Consider the following 20,986-nt stretch of genomic DNA (forward strand, 5'->3'; position numbering starts at 1 on the left):
ACTCCTGAAAGTATCCAGAGGAAAAAAAGAAACATTACGTACTGTACTCTTCAGAGTAACTGAACTCTTTTTACATTGGCCTATTCAGAATATATTCAGAATACATCTCATTTCTTAAAGGCAAATGAAATTAAGTCCACTGAAAGTGTATCTTATTGCATGCAAAGCAACGTGCTGAATCATGGAAGATTTGTGAGAATAGAACTTGAGCTGATTGAAAAAAAAGTACAATAGGGTAAAGTGGAGATGAGAAGGAGAAAGCTACAATCAAACATAAAGTGTGAAAACAGCAAATGGATTATTCAAAGGGACAGTGAATGAGGTATTTCTCTGTAACGAAGATAGCTGGATAAGGTTGAAAAGCTGACAGGTGATCAAAACATTGTAGTCTGGACTTGGTTAAGTGGAGAGCAGGGTTTATAGTAATATCTTTTTTTTTTTTTTTTTTTTTTGCGGTACGCGGGCCCCCCACTGCCACGGCCTCTCCCGTTGGGGAGCACAGGCTCCGGACGCGCACCCAGCGGCCATGGCTCACGGGCCCAGCCGCTCCGCGGCATGTGGGATCCTCCCAGATGGGGCACGAACCCGTGTCCCCTGCATCGGCAGGCGGACTCTCAACCACTGTGCCACCAGGGAAGCCCTACAGTAATATCTTGAATGGTGTCATAACAAGATCAAAACAGTGCCATGAGATCTTATTCTAAATGCACTGCATAAGATGGATTGGATCAGGAGGGACAAGAATTCGGGGCAGCAGTACCCTAACTTTGCAGTGTTCCAGGAATGGAGTGATAGCTCTTAAAATTAGGTAATTTTTTAAAAAAGGAAAATTTAAAGAGATAACCAATAAGACTTGTAGAAAGCTGGTGGAGATTGTAGGGACAGTGCCCTCAATCAAGAGGTAAGAGTTAGGTAACCAAAATCATGTGTAGATGTGATTTATCTCGCACTTTCTTCTCTTCTGGGGCTTCAAACAGGGTTCTAGTGATATTCTCCTCTTGTGGCTCTAGATCTCACAAAAAGTTAATGTTTAACCTGCATACCAGGTCAAAGAGTTCAGGGTACATCTTTGTTTTAAATATGTTTCCAGTGTATAATTTTCAAGTATATCCATGTCCTTGTTCCAAAGACGATGCAGTTTTGGTGTTTTTTTTTTTAGTTTGGTTTTGGTTTTTGCTTTTTTCCCTTTATATTTCATGCCATAGTAGAGGGAATAAAGATAATTTTACAAAGGAGTTAATAATTACCCATTTCAGACAAAAAGTATAACCAAGGAATATTTAATCAGGAAAAATATAGCCTATCTGCTATACTATTACACTTGTATAAATATATCACATGTAATTAAAATATTAACTATAAAAATATTTTACATGCTCTTAAGTATAAACCAGTTAAATATTTAGGGATACCTTATTTTATTTGTTTTTTAAAATTATTTTTTACTGGAGTAGGGATACTTTATTTTAGAAATGTTGACTATACCTTCTGTTTTGGACAGTTCAAAACATTTTATTGATTACTAGGACTCTTCATTTGTGAGCATAAAGCCATGTGCTTTTCATACAAAAAACTCTAAATCTTTTTACTCTTCGACCAAGGGTGGGGAATAGAAGAAGGATGAAAGTATGGCTCCATAGTTCTCTGGGATCTAGCTTTGCATTCTACCATTCCCAAGATAGTATCATTGTCCATAAGTGTAGAGATGGAATTTTAGCCATCACTTTCACAATCCAAACCACAACACAGATGAAGGGATAAGGAAGTGGCATGTCCTCTTCTTGTAAGGGACATGTGGGCACCATATCCATTTATGTTCCAGTGGCCAGCAATTAGTAACGTGGTTGCTTGGGCCAGGGATACTGGAAATGTAGTCTTAATTCTGGTTGTCCATGTTCCTAACTAAAATTGGGAATTAACTAGGAAAATTGGGGATTAACTAGGAATTTTTGCCAACAAACCGGCTTGGTCTGCTGGATACACAGGCACACTTCAAGCTTCTCCCTTGCAACAGAAACTTCTATTAAGTGGATCTTTCATATATTTTTCATAAATCCTAGTATATCAACATTCATATTTACTGTGCAATATATTAAAGCTTTTTTTGAGAAGGAAGTACTCTAATATCATATGTGATATATTTTTAAATCATAATTTAGGCTTGGGAACTCCTGGAAGGTGTCTGTAGCTTTATCTATAATATTACAGGCCATCCTAACCTCAGCTATTCTTTAGGTTCTGATGCAGGAGTTCCAAAATTCAACTATTTTATATGTTAGCCAATATATCAATTTCACATACATTACCCCCCCAAACACTAGTTGAATAGCTTTTGCATGGAGAAAACTCAGCCCTTTTAGAGGATTCCATTCCTTTATAATGAAATTGTAATCACCAGGAATTTTTTTTATATTAGTTGAAAATTACACCTGAAATTAGAATCGGTTAGACTTTGTCTTTCCCTCTGGAATCTAGAGATATGTGATTCAGTATGGGAGCTAGTAGTTTTCATATTCAATAAATATACTTACTAAATGCATAAAAAGTTTTTTCTTAGTCTTTGGTGAGAGATAAACTAATGGGCATCTGAAGGTTTTCCATCAGGGACCTATAATCAAACATTCTCTAGAAGTACTCACAGGACTCAGCATGTAGTTATACTCAGGGATAAGATTCTCTACAGTGATGTAGTAGGACATGCAGCTGAACCCTAAGGGAAAAGACACAGGCAGAGTCTAGAGGAATGCATGTGTAGGTTTCCAGGTATGCTCTCTCCCTCCCGTGAGAGGTGACACAGGGCACACTTTCCGCACAGCAACAAACATGCAGCAACATATGTGTGATGTTTCCACCCAGGGATGCCCATTAAAAGCTCAGTGCCCAAGATGTTTATGGGGGGCTAGTCACATAGGCATCCTCTGGTTTACTAGGGGGCTGGTCACATATGAAAATTCCAGACTCTACAAGGAAGCAGGTGTTTCACACATACCTTATTGTTTGCACAGTCTAGGTAGAGTTAATCACCTTGTCACTTAGCTGTAGATTGGGAACTTTGAGAGTCAAGTACACAAATGCCAGCCAAGGGTCAACCTTGCCAGCAGGTTTTTCTTATAATAGCAATCTCAGGTTTGCTATGTAAACTCTTTTCTGCAAAGACAAGTAAATTCCATGTCTTTATATTTCTAGATGAATAAGGTCAAGACAGATGTGTAGGAGTGTGCTTAACTTCATAGGCATTAAAGGACAATGTAAATATAGTAGCAGTTTCCTAAAAGTGTTTAAAATATTGACTCATTCAACATTAAAATTTTCAACAGCTTTTTTCAATTGTCATGTGAATAACATATTGATGATGTTATTAAACAAGGGAAGCCCATTTTTTTCATTTCCTTTTTTTAAATTGAAGTATAGTTGATGTACAATATTATATTAGTTTCAGGTATACAACATAGTGATTCAACATTTTTATGGATTATACTCAATTTAAATTTATTACAAAATAATAGCTATATTTATATATATATAGTGCTGTATAATATGATCTTGTTGATCACTTATTTTATACATCGTAGTTTGTATCTCTTAATTCTCTACCTCGAACTGCCCCCCTTCCCTTCCCTCTCCCTTCTGGTATCCTCTAGTTTGCTCTCTTTACCTGGGGAAGCAGCCTGTTTTCACTGGTAAGACTTTCCCAGGGAAGGACTATCATCTCCAGGAAAAAGAACAGAGATTTGATACGCTAGGATATAAGCAAATACCATGACTTCTTCCTCCACTTCCCAATAAAATCTCTGCCACAATCTCCACCCCCAGCTCTGGCATGATGGTTTTCCTTCCTCCCTGGGCCTGTGCACTAGTTGGTTGCATTTCTGTTTCTTTAGCAGGAGCTTTCAGTCTCTCAGATCTGTATCCCCCACTGTGGTATGAGAGTCCTGGTCAGTTCAGTGACTACAGTGTGGAGAATGGGAAGTATGTTATTGAACCCTGGGTATACTCTAAGAGAATGGGGATGTATAAAATCCTCTTGAACAAAACAGCCAGTTATTTTGAGAAATTTGCACCAGATAATGAACAAAATTTTTTATGGGGATTGCCTTTGCAGCATGGCTGGCAATATACTACAGGTAAGAATGGCCCTTGTTTTTTTTCTAATGATCTTCCAATATAACCATGTTGTAATTGGGAAATGGAACTCTGTATACACCATAGCATTGTCTTTGAAAATCGATTCTTTTCTTTTCCTCTTTTCCCCTCATAACCATTATTTTTCTACTGCTTCTCCTTCTCCTCCATCAATCTTTCTGTGTTGCCTGTTTTGACTAGAAACTGCAATGGGGCATATGGCATAGTTGCCAAACACAAAAAGACTTCATATCCAACCTATTGGGCATTCTACAAATATTTATTGAACTCCTACTAGGTGCCAGACTCTATTCTAAGCACTGGGATGAACAAAACAGTCAAGGAGATATGGATTAAAAGCAGAAGGTGATGTCAAATTAGTTTGAATTTTGTAAAGTTCTAACTATGATAACCTATACATGGAGATGGAGAGAAGCAGGAGTGGCACCTTGTTCCTGAGGATGTTTCTCTGCAAAAGATTGATTCCTTTCAAAAATAAAATACATTCTAGTGTTTAGTTAGAAGATATGTTTGGGCCAAAGACTCACAAATGATAAGATATTTTGGCTGATGGAGAAGCTCATGAAACAGAGTGGTGGTGCCTCCTTCCTCCATACTGGTAATACCACCAATAAGGAAATTTGTTCTGTTCTGATGGAAAAAATATAGGGAGAAGATTAAGGTTTATCTAAGATCTGAGGGGGTGTCACATACAGGAGCTACTGAAGTTGGCAATTCATGCACCTTTGGTCAGGTGATGTCTTGAGACTCAAACCAACTCCTGTTTATCTGGCTTTCCTCAGAGACAAAAAGATAGAGATCCAGGAGAAATCATTAGCACATAGTCCACCATGGGAGGCACGCCAGACTCCAGGGCCTGGGGGCCAGCGGTAGATGGAGGCTGAATGCTTTTCTTATTCTTTCATTACATTCACATATTATGATCAAGCCTGACTAAACTCATCTAATGATGGGCTTATATGTCTCCAGCATTTTCTAAAAGCAGCTGTGGGGTGCAGATAAGTAAGTATTGCAGACAGTTTCCCTGTCGTCAAAGACCTTACAACACAATTGAAACAGGAAAGGTATTAGAAATTAAACAGAGAACAATAAATAACAACTCTTTGTTAAAAATTAAAGTGCAGAACAAGGGACAGAGTGGAGTCAGCTGGAGTAATCAGAAAAAAAGAATGCATTTGAACTGAGATTTGAAATGTGGACAGAATTTCACTGTGGAAAAAGAAACAAAATCTACTAGGGAATAAAAGAATGAACAAAAGCAGAGGTTCTCGCGTGTAGCTGCAGGTTGAAAACAAATATCTAGTTTTTAAAAATATCAATGTCTAGGTCCACCACCAGAAATTCTATTCTGATTTAATAATATGGAAAATTAAGCTACAGAACAGAGCCTGGAAATAGCATGGCATAGGTATATGTGACTGAGTGCAGGTGTGTGTGCACACTCACGTGCGTGTGCAGTCTGAGGAATAATCAATTAGGAAAACTCACACTTGTAATATTCATGCAGGTTAACAGCATTAACAAGTTCTTTATCAATCATTGCTTTGAGAACGATTAGGTTAGGAAAAGGAGAATAATTACAAAAGCAAATAATATTCAAAACAGATAATCCAAAAGTGGAATACTGTGGTGATGTTAGATCAAGGAATAGAAATTGGTTCTGAGATGGGAAATGAAGGGTGAAGAGTGATAGGAAGATAAACACAAGTCATCAAAAGAGAAATGTTTGTGCATCTTTGCAAACAAACTGTGCCTAGGTAAGGAACAATTATTACCAGCTTCAAAATGTGCATAATTAATAACCTGTGCATACTCTCTCTCCTAGGCAGATTAGTTGATCCCAGCCGAAGGACAGACTGTGGCTATGAATCTGGAGATCGTTTGTGCATCTCTGTGGACAGTTGGTGGGCTGGTATGTTCATATAATAGCAAAATAGGTAATAACCTTCCCGCAAAGAAAATATTCAACCTAAAATCTGAGGGACAGAGACAAAAACAAAAACAGCACTATTCCTCTGTAAAAAGGAATTTACTTCATCATATACCTTGTGGCCTTTATGTCACATTCTAGGATTTATGGCCACAATTTTAATAATGATTCCTTAGGACATATTTCGCATGGGGACTGAATTGAGGAACAGCAAAGGACGATGGCCTTTGAACGGCCAGCACTGGCGGTTAGACGGGAGGTCCCACAGGCCAGAGGGTCTCCAAGGACGAGGCAGGATGAGAAAGGAGAGGACAAGAAAATGATGCTTTCTCCTCATTTTGCTCAGATAAAATGTGTTTAACTTTGAAACTCAAAAAAATGTCAGAGATTAATCTACCACAAATTGTTCTATCAATCAGTAACCTAAGGCCTCTGTCGGATATTTAATACTAAACTAATTAGAAGGTAGTTTCTAATTCTTTAACTTTATTTTGTGTTTTAGTAGTGAAATTAATTTACACACACTTTCTTAGAGATGTTTCCCAATAATTAGAAACCAAGTCACATTAAATTTCACTTTCTTGCAGTGACACCCATCATATACACCTTTACCTATTTTTCTCATAGGATACCACTGGAGTCTTTTCAAAGACTCACAAATAGTCATGACTACAGATCTAGAATTCAAGCTTCTTCTGTCTCACATGGACTCCATAGTTTGGAGTATAAGCTTGCTACCCTGGGGCGTAGGACTGCATTCAAAATACATGTCTATGATGAAAAATGTTCTGCATCACCAGTGGGAATCAGTACAACAAGCTTTATAGTCAACTATATCATGATGTCTAAATTTGCTGGAATAGGTTCCATTTAGAGCGAAATTTTAAAAATCTTAATTCAGTGTTAATTTAATTATCCAAAGATCTATTGCCAACACTTACCCAACATTTTTGCTTTAAAGACCTAATGTAAGACAAGGACTTTGTGACATCATGGTTGCACATTAAACTTGGTTAAATAAAATACAAAATATCAATACTATAACCATATTAAGATAATTTAGAAAAAAATCACATTTCATGGTAAAACCTCAGCTAGAGGTGTTGTATCACTCTGTGCACAAGTAGATATCTTTCTTCCATTTTTACATAATGCTTTGAAAACTGAATGGTACCAAATTCATTAAAATTACTTTTTGTTTTAAAATATTGTAGTCAACTATTTTAACCCATATTCATTTCTAATTGTAGGGTTATTAACAGAAACATGTTAAAGTTATGTAATATGATCCTTAGGGAGATTTTCAATATTTTGCAGTGACTTTTTTTCATGTTCCTGGATCTGTGAGTTTTTGCTTAATGGTTTACAGATTACTTTAAAATATCCTCTATCACATTTGTTAGCACTTGTGGTAATAATAAGTGTTTTGCAATTACAGATATAAATTACTTTCTATGTGCACTACCCTTCCTTGCTGCGGTTGATTCTGGCATAATGGGGATATCATCAGATCAAGTCCTGCTTTTGCCACCACCTAAGGACCAGACAAAGTTTTGTCTTAATATTTCTAGTTGTCAGTCATCCTTTCCTAAGACGATGAACAAGTGGAATGCCCTTTACAAGGTGCCTTTATTAAGTTTTATAATTTATTCTCTTAGGAGGTGGTAAGATAATTTCTTTTCTTTTTTTTTTGTATAATGCTTTCTGTTTAGGTTTTTGTGTGCATTACATGCTATAAAAATGTAAAATTTTATGCCAGTTATATTAATGTCATTACACTACAGCAGGGCATTACATGTCATTTACACCCTCTGAACCAATGCAGCATTAATAGAAAATCTATCCACTCTTCTCACCCTAAATAAGCCATACATAAATGTGAGAGCACATAGGATATCTCACTGAATGAAAAGATTATTCTGGTAAATTGAACCTTCAAGTCAACTGAGCAATAACACTTGGGAGAAATATGATTATGGAGTTGGTTTTAGAATAGTCAATTAACTTATTTCAAGTGATTTGATAAGTGGTCACAAATAGGTATATCTAAACAATTATGTGGCAATCAAAACCAAATAATTCAGTGACCAAAATAAAATACATTGGTTAAGCACAGTCATGAACCAAAATCAATGCTAAAAGACAGATTTATTAGTTCTATAGATTATTAGTTCATTTTTAAAGATGTGATTAAATTAAATATTCTGGTAATTCCCCCCCCCCCCTTTTTTTTTTTTTTGCGGTACGTGGGCCTCTCACTTTTGTGGCCTCTCCCGTTGCGGAGCACAGGCCCCGGATGTGCAGGCTCAGCGGCCATGGATCATGGGCCCAGCTGCTCCGCGGCATGTGGGATCTTCCCTGACCGGGGCACAAACCCGCGTCCCCTGCAACGGCAGGTGGACTCTCAACCACTGCGCCACCAGGGAAGCCCTCCCCATTTTCTTAATGTTAAACTTTTGTGGTAATTTCAACTATGGTAGCAGAAAAACTACTGATAAACAAAAAGTAAAGTTCTCTTGGTCAGTATAAAATGCTGACTTTCGGGAAAACACATGCAGTTCATCTCTTATAGATGCACTCAATATTACTACTAATAATAGATAATTATTATAGTCTTTACAGAGTGTTAGTCACTAATGGCTTACACAAATTAATCCATAGAAACAAAATTTTCCTGTCATGTAGAATATTGCTAAATTGTAAATGTGAACAAAATTAAATTGCAGAGAATTGTTATAGTTGCTCAAATATGAATAAATTTCTTCTCTTTACTATAGCATTTGCAGTCACCTTCTAGTAGCTTTGATGACTTGTTGAAGTACTTGTGGGATGCACATCTCTCATCCTTGAAAGATGCTTACAAAATTTTTGAAGATAGGTAAGAATGGATCCCAAGTTATTTCTACTTAATACGGCAAATAATTTTTCATCTTATTTATGCCTTTTTATTCATTTTCTAATATCAATCTTCCTATTAAATGTTATATTTAATCATTAGGGATTTTAATGATGATGTGTGATTATCTTAGTATGATCAGGCTTAAAAATTGTTTTATGAAGAAGGGGCAAAAATTTGAGAAAAAAATCTTGTACCAACCAACCAGCCAACCAATGAACCAACCAACCAACCAGCTAACCAACCAACCAACCAAAAAAACATACAACCAATTTCTCTCTATTAAAAAAAAAAAGAAAAGAAATTATCACTGTTTTTTTTAATCATAGGCACATAATATGGTAGCTACATACTTGGGGAAGAAAATTAAGTAGCATCAGGGTTTGCATACAAAATAGCCTAGAAGATTATCAAGCTACTCCACAGGTACACTTAGAAGTATTATACAACTAGATTTGAGAGTGTAAGAATGATTTGTGTTAAGATGTGAATAGCACTGTATTAGTTAGTGTTCTTCACAGAGACAAACCCAATAGGAGATGATAGATTTATAGATAGATGATAGATAGATATAGATTTTTTATTAGGAACTGGCTCCTATGACTATGGAGGGTGGCAAATCTATAATTTGCAAAGCCAATGTCCAGTTCAAGTAAAAAGGCTGCAGCTGCTATAGAACCAGGAAGAGCCTATGTCTCAGCTTGAAGGCCATCAGCCAAGAGAATTCTCTCTTACTCACTGAAAGATTAATTTTTGTTCTAGTCAGGCTTTCAATTGATTGGAGGAAGCCTATCCACATTATAGAGGGCAAGTTGCTTTACTCCGTCTACAGATTTATATGGTAATATCTTCCAAAAATACCCTCACAGAAATACCCAAAATAATGTTTGACCAAATATCTGGGCACCCTGTGGCCCAGTCAAGTTGGTGTATAAAATCAATGATTACAGACACTATTTAGGGGGTGGAGTCAATCCCCAAGAGTGAAGTATGGGCTAGAAATCTGGGTATAGTATAAAACAGGAACAACAACAACCACCAAAATCAGGGCTCACTGGCATTATACAAGCAAATTTTTAAATCCAGGCAAGAATGTTGGGTACCTCATAGTCCACTGGTTGTTGTCTGTCTCACGAACTCCATCATCCAGTAAGGTAAATAAATCACCTGATTAGCAGGTTCACAGCATATGTCCTCCTTTACCTATTGGTTTCAACAGCTAGGTATTAAATTTGAGCAATCCAAACAGTGATAAACTCAGTTTTCTCATCTTTGAACTTGTAATAATAACAGTACATACTACATAGGGTAATTTTGGGGATTAAATCTATCTATGCATCATGCTTAACTATCATCATCACAAGAGGCAGTAGAGGGCAGTTGTAAAGAACATGAACTTTAAAGCCAAGTTGCTAGGGTTTCAGTCCTGACTCTGCAATTAATTAGATGTGTGGCCCTGTATTGCATCCAGTTTTTCTCACACGAATGTGAGGCACAATAAACAGCTATTAACCCTCAGCATCATATGACAGTAAGCGTTGATTGCTCACGTGCCTGAGGCTTAGCTGGGCAGCTCTGCGGATCTTTTCTGGGCTCATGTCATGTTGGCTGATTTTTACCGGCCCCACGGGGGTGAGTGGGAAAGCTCAGCTCTGCTCCACCTGTCTCTCGTTCTCCATCAGGCAAGCCTGGGTGTTCTTCACTGTAATGACAGAATACAAAAGAGAGAAACCAAGTGTGAAAATGCATTTTAAGCTTATGCTGTGTCAAGTGGGCTAATATATATTTTTTAATTTTTAATTGAAGTATAGTTGATTGACAATATTGTGTTTTAGGTATACAGCAAGGTAATTTGGTTTTATAATATATGTATATAAATATATATATTTATATACATGTACATGTACATAAATATATATATTTATATACATGTATATGTACATATACATACATATGTATCTATATTCTTTTTTATTCTTTTCCATTATAGTTTATTACAAGATATTGAATATAGTCCCCTGTGCTATACAGTAAATCCTTATTTATCTATTTTATACATGGTAGTGTGTATCTGGGGAAGGGGCACTGGAAAATGACAAGCCAAAAAACAGGGACATAGAGAGTATTGAAGAATTGAGGCCATGTTTACAATCTGTAGAGCCTGGGAACTTCCTTAAAACCTCATGAGTTACTTTCTTTAGGTAAAAATAAATACTAGGAGTTGTTTCTTTACATGAGACAATACTGAACCCTGTGTAGTCTACATATACTTACATAAAACTCTGGTCCTGGATCCGCAGATTGGCTGGTACATGTATATATTTTATGTTTTAAAATATATTTTAAATTAAAATGAGCCTTTTAAGGTGTATTTTTTTTTGCTTGGACATATTTTAACTGACTTATTGGTTGAATTGTTCAATAGCACATTCAATAGAATAATGTGAAAGGCTTCCATTGAATTTCTCTTGTGCTCCTATGGCCTCTGTGTCTTGATCTGGTGCCCACATCCCTTTCCCCCTTTCCTAGTGTTGCTGACTCCCTTGCAATTTGTTTAACCCATTGTTACTAGGCTATGTGGCTATTGGTCAAAATCCTTATGAATTCACATTTCCTTTAATCCTTACTTCATAATCAGCTGTGATGTGACTAAAAATAGTCAACTGTGAATCCAAACCAAACTCTTCTCTCATTAAGAGTCCACTGTATGCAGTCTTCCACTTCTGGAGAGGCAGGGAGGAGCCTGTGTGCATGTGAAAGTTTCACAGCAAGGTTTCTTCTCTGGGTTATGTTATGATTTGCTTAACATTGACAAACATGATGCAAATGTTTTCTGTTTAATAGACCCTACATATGTACTTTGGAAACAGAAAAATTAGAATATAACTTAATTACTAGAAAATTGAATATAATCTAACGAGAAAACAAACTTTTAAATATATGAGTAATATAGTGCTTTGGGAATATAGTGGAGTAGGAAATAGTTGATTCCACCTCAGGTGGGATGGCAGACTTTGTGAAGGAGGTGACACCTATGATGAGACTTAAAAGAGAATGTAGCTGGTGAGCAAAGCAGGGAGTAGACAGTGTTTCATGGGGAACAACTTCATTCAAAACCTGCAAGTTGTTCAGCAGTGGGTGGGGACAAGAGCCATGAATTATATAGTTATAAAACTAATTACTACACCCTAACCTTTCCACTGTAATAACTTGTTCCCCAAATAGGTGAGAGTTTGGTTTCCCGGCAGATTTCCTCCACTAGAAAAAACCCCATGTATTCAGAAAATCAGACCAGAAAAACAGACATCTGTCTCTCTAGGGTGCTCAGTGTTTTAGGGGTCTCCTGACCCTAGGAAATCAACAGTTTTACTAAGGCTGTCTGAGTCTAGCAGAGATTTTACCTTGGAAACTTTGATTTTTATCTGCACATTTCTACTACTTAGTCATAGTCTAACACCTGGTTATATGATTCCCAAGGTATAAGGTATCTGGTTAATAGAGATAAAAAACTCAAAATAAAATATAAACAAGTGATGGGATGGTCCTTTCCAAATTTAAAATTTTAATTAGTTATATCTTCAAAGGCAGGCACTCAAGCCATCACATTCTAAAACTAAAAACTACATTCTTAGTTTGTTGGCAGAAGGTGATCTTTCCTAGAAAATGACGAGGCTGAAATTCTGAGTGGAGTAATTATAATTGTACATGTTTCCACTTGTCTTTTAGGTTAGAATATTATTCTAAACCAGAAGCAGATTTTGGAAGAGATTGGTGTGTGGCTTTGGACTATTTAGCTGCAGCCTGCTTTCCTACAACCTTTATTCGAGTATCTGAGTTCCAGAAGGGCCTGCCACCACGAGTGCTTGTTGATGGGGATAAAGCCCCCTTCATCAGTGACTTTACTGACTTTCAGAACGCAGTCCTGCTTGGTCTAAATCTTCTTCATGAAGTGGATAACGCTACAGGTAAAGGCCTTATAAACAATACCTTAAAGAAAATCAATATTGTGTTGAATAGATAAAAGAAGAAATAATGATTATCAGAGATATAAGTTGTTAAAGCACATACTCTCAAAGAAAGTCATGGTTTCTTAAGGGTATCCATCACACACATTTTGGTCCTTGCATTCATGGCTTGTCCTTTCTTATGGGTCCTGTTAGACTGCACCCCACAGTCCTGCAATCCTTGCAACAGCCCAGCCATGTCAGCTACAGAGACGTCAGCCATTTACTGGACAGGAAATCTTACGACGTCAGAGGCAAAGGGACTGGAGCGACACCCCACGGTGGTACAGCCAATAGCCGGCAGGACACAGTAACAACCTTCGCTACACAGGGGAGGAGGAGGCTATCAGTTATAAGGGACGTGACATCAGAAGGGCTCCTTGGTTTCCAGGGGGATTGTTGGAATATGCCTCCCCTCAGCTCTTTGGGTTAGAAACTTGCAAGGGCCACTGTTTCCTATTGAGTACCCAACATACTGGAGCTGTTCTGGTCCGAGGACTAGAACAATCATTAGCTGAGGGTTGAGCTGATCACGAAGGTAGTTACTGATTAAAGTTTCAGCTTAGGAGGGGGAGGCAATCATGCACATAAATTAAGGGTAAGGCAGTGCTGGGTGGAGCAAGGCATACACAGACAGCAAGAGAGCAGCCATCTTATGGGGCCTGACCATACAGGTCCTTATTTACCCATGAAACTACCAGACTACTTCGTGTACTTTATTAATCTACAAACCCAGATATATTCTTTTTTGTTGTTGTTGTTATAGTATTGTTTTTAAGAAAAACCTTAATATCACTCTCAGATTTAGAAAAAAAATAAGAAAACCTGCCGTGATTAATGAGAAAACTAGCTTATGTGAGTTCCCTCCATCCAGCCTTACTAGTCATGGCAGAAGTATTCTGCTTCAGCCCCTCAATTGTAGGGTTTCCTAGCAGAGTGAAAACCAGAAGAAATCTTTAATTGCAAGTTTGAATTACTACATCATCCTAATTTTCCAGACATGCTCTTATGCAGTGAACCAAACTTAAAACATAATTAAAATATTAGTATTTTAAAAACAAAAAAATGAATCTGAAAGATTTAAAAGACATAAAAGCAAAGTAAACATTAAACTATAAGTTTTTGAACTCTTATTTGCATTAAGTAGAGTAAAAAACCCAAACGTCTTAGGGGCTTCATGCAACTGAAGTCTTTTCTTGCTCCATGGTTCCAGGGCAGTGTTCTCAGTCCGTGGCAGCTTTCCTTCACACAATGAGTAGCAGACTGAAGATCCTTACATCTGTGGTTCTTCCAGCCCCTGGCCTCTACATTATTCACATTTCACCAGTAGAAAGACACTATAGTGTTGGAGAAAGCCTGGATATTTCTCTCACTTCATCTCATACTCTATTGGTATGAAATAGTCACATTGTCCCATATCTGGACACAAAGGGGGCTAAGGAATTAAATTGTTGCCCAGGAACCACTCTTGTGTGACAAATCTACACCATGAAAGGAGATGCATGAATTTTAGGAGTCGCCTAGCCATCTCTGCCAAATTATTACATAGTATAATTGCATTCTAGGCCTGGATGGTATAAGCTGGCTCTTACCTGTTAAGATGCAAAGGGTAAAGAACTGAGTCAAGAGTTGAAAGTCCTTGAAAGCTTGGAAGGCCCATACTACAGTATTTTATTAAAAGATTCAATTTTATTGAAATTTAGCTTTGGATTTAATATGTGGTTTTGAGTTACTCTCACAAGAAAAAAATTTGTGATTAAATATTGAAAACTACTGATTTAAAAAAAATAAACCTTGATAGCATAATTGTTTAGATATCACATAATAAGGCATTTACTATTATCTATCCATTATTCTCATGGCCAACCACTCTCCACACTCCCACTGACACTCAGACTTCAGTAACAGTGCCAAAGGCCTTGGAATTTCCAAATAAGCAGAGGATAGGGAAAACATATATTAAAAATAAAGCATAATTAAAATACAAATAGTGACATTTAAAAATGAACATTTTAAATTAATTCAGTAGAAATACATATTTACTTTCACAAAAATACTTTCAAAGTATCATTTAACACTTTTTAGTCTCCAGAAGTATTTTATGATGTTCTTCACAAGGAACCTGAGTTAAATACATATGAATAAATAAGTAAAATCAAACTTTTCAGGCCTAAGGTTAGCTCTTTAACATTTTCACTGATGATAAGAATTGGCATGGAGGAGTTTTTTAATTTCTAATTATGTAAAATTCTCAACAACCTCTCCATCTTCAGTGGCATCAGCTTTTAATCCTTGACTACACATATTCTAACACTAGAGAACTCAAATTAAAGCTGAGAAATAATATTAGGTAATAAATAAGCAGTAAGAAAAGAAAGCTTGCATAGGTTTCTTTTTTTTTTATGGGTGATATTGAAAATAAACAGTGAAGACTGAGTGAAGGTTCAAAACTGTCAGAAGCTAGATTCAAGGTAATGAAATTCAAAGTGCTTTAAAAACTTATTAAACTTTACGTTTCAAGGCTGAGGCCAGCTGACCCCTTCACTGCCCCATCCTGACCAAGAAGGTCATTGCCTCATCCTCCTTTCTTTGAATGGGGACAACTGTTTGCTGAAGTGTGATGAGTGAAGAAGTGGGAGAAAATGAGCTTGGGCATCTCAAAAGCTTCAATTCAGATAGCAACATAGGAGGCTCCTGAGCTTACCTCTTTCAATAGACACACCTAATCTAGGGCTACATACAAAACAATTCCTTCTGGAAAGGATCCAGAAACTAGCTGAGAGACTCCTACACATCAGGCGAATGAGAAGAAAATCCCACATTGAAACAGGAAGGAGGATCTGTGCTATAAACCCCACCCCTGGCACAGTGACACATGCCTCGGAGGGATCTTACAACTCCCAGATTCTCCCTGAGTAGTGAAGGGTTTGGATCTGGCATCTCAACTTTTAAGACTTCCACCTGAGAGATGGGCCGCCAAAACAACTAGCTTTTTTTTTTTTTTTTTTGTGGTACGCAGGCCTCTCACTGTTGTGGCCTCTCCCGTTGCGGAGCACAGGCTCTGGACGCGTAAGCTCAGCGGCCATGGCTCACAGGCCCAGCTGCTCCGCGGCATGTGGGATCCTCCCAGACTGGGGCACGAACCCGCATCCCCTGTCTTGGCAGGCAGACTCTCAACCACTGCGCCACCAGGGAAGCCCACATCTAGCTTTGAAAGGCAACAGGGATTGCATCCATGAGACCCAGGAGGCTAAAGTGAACTAAGAGATACTTCTCAAAGGGCTTGTGCAAACTCACTGTGGCAAGCCCCTCAGAGCCCAAAGCAGAGGCAGCAGACTGAAATGGGCCCAGTCTTTCCATGAAAGAGGCCTATTTGCTTATCTTAATAGCTGCAGACTGAACGGCAGTCTTCTAATTTAATGCACATCAAGGGGCTGGCTACAATATTCTCCAGAGACTGGAATCCCATTGGGTGCCATCTTCACACTCTTCCTCTGTCTCACTCCAGATTGCTGATATATCCTGGAAAGGAACTTGTGCACACATTTGGTGCCCCACTTTTTTACAGCTGCCATGCAGGGGATACCCCTTGAGTGCCTGGCTGCAGTCTCCAGCAGAGTTTAAGTTCATGGGTTCCACAGGACTGTAACAAACAAAAGCTATGGCCTGAGGATCCAGCTTACAATCAGCCTACATCTAGGTGCTTCCTGAGATCCTCCCCTTTGGGACACTGACAGGTCTTGGCACACCCTCAATTACTGGGAGACACTAAGAACAAAAAAAATTGCTTAGACAATCACAAAGATTGAGAAACAACCAAGAGCTGGGTCAGGGTTAAATGATAAATTTCATGTCCTATACAAGGCCACTCCTTCAAGGCAGAGAGGGATGGCTGTTTTATACAATGCATAGAAATCAACACAGAGAGTCAAGAAATGTGAAGAAAAAAGGAGTATGTTCCAAATGAAAGAACAAGATAACACCTCAGAAGAAACCCTAATGAAACAGAGATAAGTGATTACCTGATAAAGAGTTCAAAATATTGGTCATGAAATGCTCACTGGGGTCAGGAGGACAATGCATGAACATTGTAAAGTAAAAAAGTAAAAGTAAAAAAATTTGACACAGAGAAAATACCAGACAGAAATCACAGAGCTGAAGAATACAATAACTGAACTGAAAAATTCAATAGAGGGGTGGATTTGACCCCTGGTCGGAGAACTAAGATCCCAGCGTGACCAAAAAAAAAAAAAAAAAAAATTAAACAGAGTAAAGATAGCTTAAGTTCCAAATAAAATGAACCTAAGGAGACCCACACCAAGAAACATTATAATTAAATTATCAAAAGTTAAAGACAAGGAGAGACTCTTAAAAATAACAGAAGAAAAACAAATTATGTAGAAGGGAACCTCCATAAGACTGTCAGCAGGTTTTTCAGCAGGAGCTTTGCAGGCCAGAGAGAGTGGCACAATATATTCAAAGCACCGAAAGAAAAAACATGCCAAACAATAATGCTCTACCTGGCAAAGCTGTTTGTCAGAATTGAAGGCAGCTTTTTGAAGAAAAGCAAAAGCTGGAGTTCAACACCATGAAGCAGCTTTATAAGAAATGTTAAAGGGACTTTTTAAAGCCGAAACAAAGGGTGCTAATTAGTAACAGGAAAACATATAAAATATGTCTCATTGATAAAGGTAAAATACAGTTAAATTCAGAATAATCTAATGTTGTAATGGTGGTGGGTTAATCATTTATGAATCTAGTATGAAGATTAAAAGACTAAAGAGTAAAAATAACTATAACTTCAATTACTTGTTAATGGGTACATAAGACAAGAGATGTCAATTGTGACACAGAACATAAAACTTGGGGGGTGGGGCATGAGAGTAAAAATGTAGAACTTTAGAATGTCTTCAAACTTAAGTTGTAGGCTTAAAGTAGACTGTTATAAATATAACATTTTATGTTAAGTCTCATGGTAACCACAAAGCAAAAATCTATAGTAGATACAAAAAAAGGTAAAGAGAAAGGAATCTAAGCATACCCTACAGAAAATCATCAGTCACATAGAAAGAGAGCAAGAAAAGAAGAAAAGCACAAAGGAATTATAAAACAACCAGAAACAATGAACAAAATGGCAATAAGTCCATACCTATCAATAATTACTTTACTGTCAATGGACTAAATTCTCCAATCAAAAGACATAGAATGGCTGAATGGATAAAAGGTAAGACCCAACTGCATGCTGCCTCCAAGAGACTCACCTCAGCTTTAAGGAAACTCAGACTGAAAGTGAAGGGTTGGAAAAAGATATCCCATGCAAATGGAAACCAAAAGAAAGCTCAGGTAGCTACACTTATATCAGAAAAAATAGACTTTAAGACAAACATTGTAAGAAGAGACAAACAGGATCAGTATATAATAATAAAGGTTCAATTCCACAGGAGGATACAACATTTGTAAATATTTATGCACCCAACTAGGAGGAACTAAATATATAAAGCACGTATTACCAGAACTGAAGGGAGAAATAAATAGCAAAAAAATAATACTAGGGGACTTCAACATATCAATAGATAGATCATCCAGGGAGAAAATCAATAAGGAAGCATCTAGGATTGAAAAGTATTTTGGAGATTATTAGAGTTTGCAAACCACTGGCCCAATAATGGATCAAGGCATTTTTGTTTGCTCTACAAATATATTTAAAATATCAAATTATTTGTGAAAATATAATAATGATAAATTTCATGAAAATCTAAATTTCTGAGACTCTCCTAAAAACATTATAATGCAGGGTATGGTGGGGCCATATTTCTGCATGTCACCAAGTTCCTGAAGTTGGGTAGGAACTGCCTCTCCTTGAAATAGTTTTTATAGCTACCATCACTACTAATTTTCTTTTTTATTTTCTCTTTATTATTCTCCCTCTTCATCTCCATCCCAGATTTATCTTAAGGTGAAATTCCAGGATCCCTGAATTCCCTCCATGGGTTTTTCACATGGCCAGGTCTGCAAACACCTGGCCCCAGTGAACAGCGTCTCATGGACACAGCAATCCTTGGGTGCACAGCTGCACCGTGCACAACTCCCACTACTAATTTTCTATATTTATCTAATCTCAAACATTTATGTTACCTTCCTAGTCTCTGTGGATATTAGTTTTTGCAGCCTCCAATATAAGTAATGACTAGTGTTATATATATGAGTTAAATCCCTCAAGGAATGAGTACTGGTAATTGTGCAGTATCAATAGATCACTTTTTTTTTTGCCCTTATCCAAAATCAAAACCAGTTGAGACAAGCAAAGGAATGAGTGAATGGAACCTCAGCTTTAATGCTGGAAAACAATTGAAGAATATGATTTAGACATGCAGCAACAATGTTCTCCCTAAGACATACCCCTACTCTAGACCTGGGAAAGGGCACCCAAGGGAAAGTTTTCAGAATAGGTCAGTATCGTAGTCACTTCCTCACTAGTCTAGATAGAAAAAAGAGAAAAAGAGCTATTCCTGGATCTTAGGACTTTAGTAGATTAGCTCTAGCCTATTGAAAAGCATGAACTGAAGGCTCATACCCATTAATCAGGTAACATGCTTTATCTCCATGGAAAGGAGCAAAGGATGTTCATGAAAATAGCTCTTAATGGAAGTTAAGCATTATCCTCCTATCCCCAAAGAGCCTAGGAAGAAAAAGAAGTATACCTGGGACCAAGTATTCTGGATACTGCCAAACTGTTACCTCTTGTACAGTAACAGATCTAACCTAAAACATTTCTTCTTTTCAAAAACTGTTTTTAAAACTCTAACTTATTTTCTTTTTACTTAAAATGCACTTAAATTGCTGTACATTTTACTGATTTATTTTTAAGTATATGTAATATATTCAAACTTAAAAAGTCTAAGTGACACATCAAATGAAAACAAAGTCTTCTTTACCATCTTTCTTCACTTGTATCTCTTGGTCTTCCACCTAATTTTAAAAAATCAGTCCTTGGTGCAAATTTATTGAATTTTTAAAAATACTTAAAACAGTGCAAATAAATGAATAAATAAAACCCATGTTGTCTGTACAAATGAAATCATACTCACTGCTCTGCACTATACTTTTTACTAGAAAATCTTCATGGAGCTTTTTCTGTATCAGGACATATTGATCCAACCCACTCTGTTTAAATGATATGTAGTGTTTCTTTTAATGAATATACCATAACTGTGGACATTATTTTCTGTTATAAGCTGGTAGCAATAATGTAACAATGGCATTTTATGTATACATTTCTTGCCATAATTTATTATTTTACCAATAAATGTGTAGAAAGGAAATGTATTCAAGTTGATGGGTCATATATTGCCAAATGGTATTCAAAAAATTTTTCAGGAGTTTACATTTTTGTTATAAAACTATGAATTAAGGTTCTTATTTTCTCCAACCTACTATCATATAGCAATTTCTATAATTTGTGTGTAATGTAGAAGGTGCTACTTCACTCATATGAATTTACAATTCTTTGACTGTGTTTGTGTGCTTTTCCCAGTTTTCTGGTTTATTGCTTATATTTCTTACTGAGTTTTGCATGAAGACCTGGTCAATTATTTTTAAATTAAAAAACTTTACGTGTATAATTATCATGTAATGTACATATATTTGTATCCAAAACACATAGAATATTTTTAAATAAACATTTTAGCAAATGCGTATACATTTAAATTTACATGTAATTATTTTATATTTTTCCCAGATTCACTATCTTTGACTATATGGAAAATTTTAATGAAGACACAGGTTGCAAAGAAGCTAGCTCTAGAGATTTTTGAAGCAATCCTTGCAATCTTTAATCCAACGTTTCTGGAAATGATTAATGAATTAAAATGAACAATTCTAACAAATTGAACAACAGTAATTTCAAAATTTAACACTATCATAATCATATAGTTTTCTTGTTTTTGGTGTTTTTGACTTATGCTCATTTGTTAGTATTTTGTCCATACACTCCTAACTTTAAATTCAACGTAA

General features: G+C 36.8%; 1 protein-coding gene across 1 annotated transcript; it reads left to right on the forward strand.

The window, feature by feature from the left end:
* Window positions 1-3,823: 3,823 nt before the first annotated feature.
* On the forward strand, window positions 3,824-20,845 carry LOC307061552 (protein LEG1 homolog; the record flags this gene model as incomplete). Its single annotated transcript, XM_079716734.1, has 6 exons — window positions 3,824-4,124; window positions 5,969-6,055; window positions 7,512-7,696; window positions 8,851-8,951; window positions 12,696-12,934; window positions 20,712-20,845. 6 exons carry the CDS (start codon window positions 3,824-3,826, stop codon window positions 20,843-20,845), a joined length of 1,047 nt encoding a protein of 348 aa, XP_079572860.1.
* Window positions 20,846-20,986: the final 141 nt, after the last annotated feature.

This window comes from Hyperoodon ampullatus (genome assembly GCF_949752795.1).
Source record: "Hyperoodon ampullatus genome assembly, chromosome: 12".
NCBI classification, from domain to species: domain Eukaryota; kingdom Metazoa; phylum Chordata; class Mammalia; order Artiodactyla; family Ziphiidae; genus Hyperoodon; species Hyperoodon ampullatus.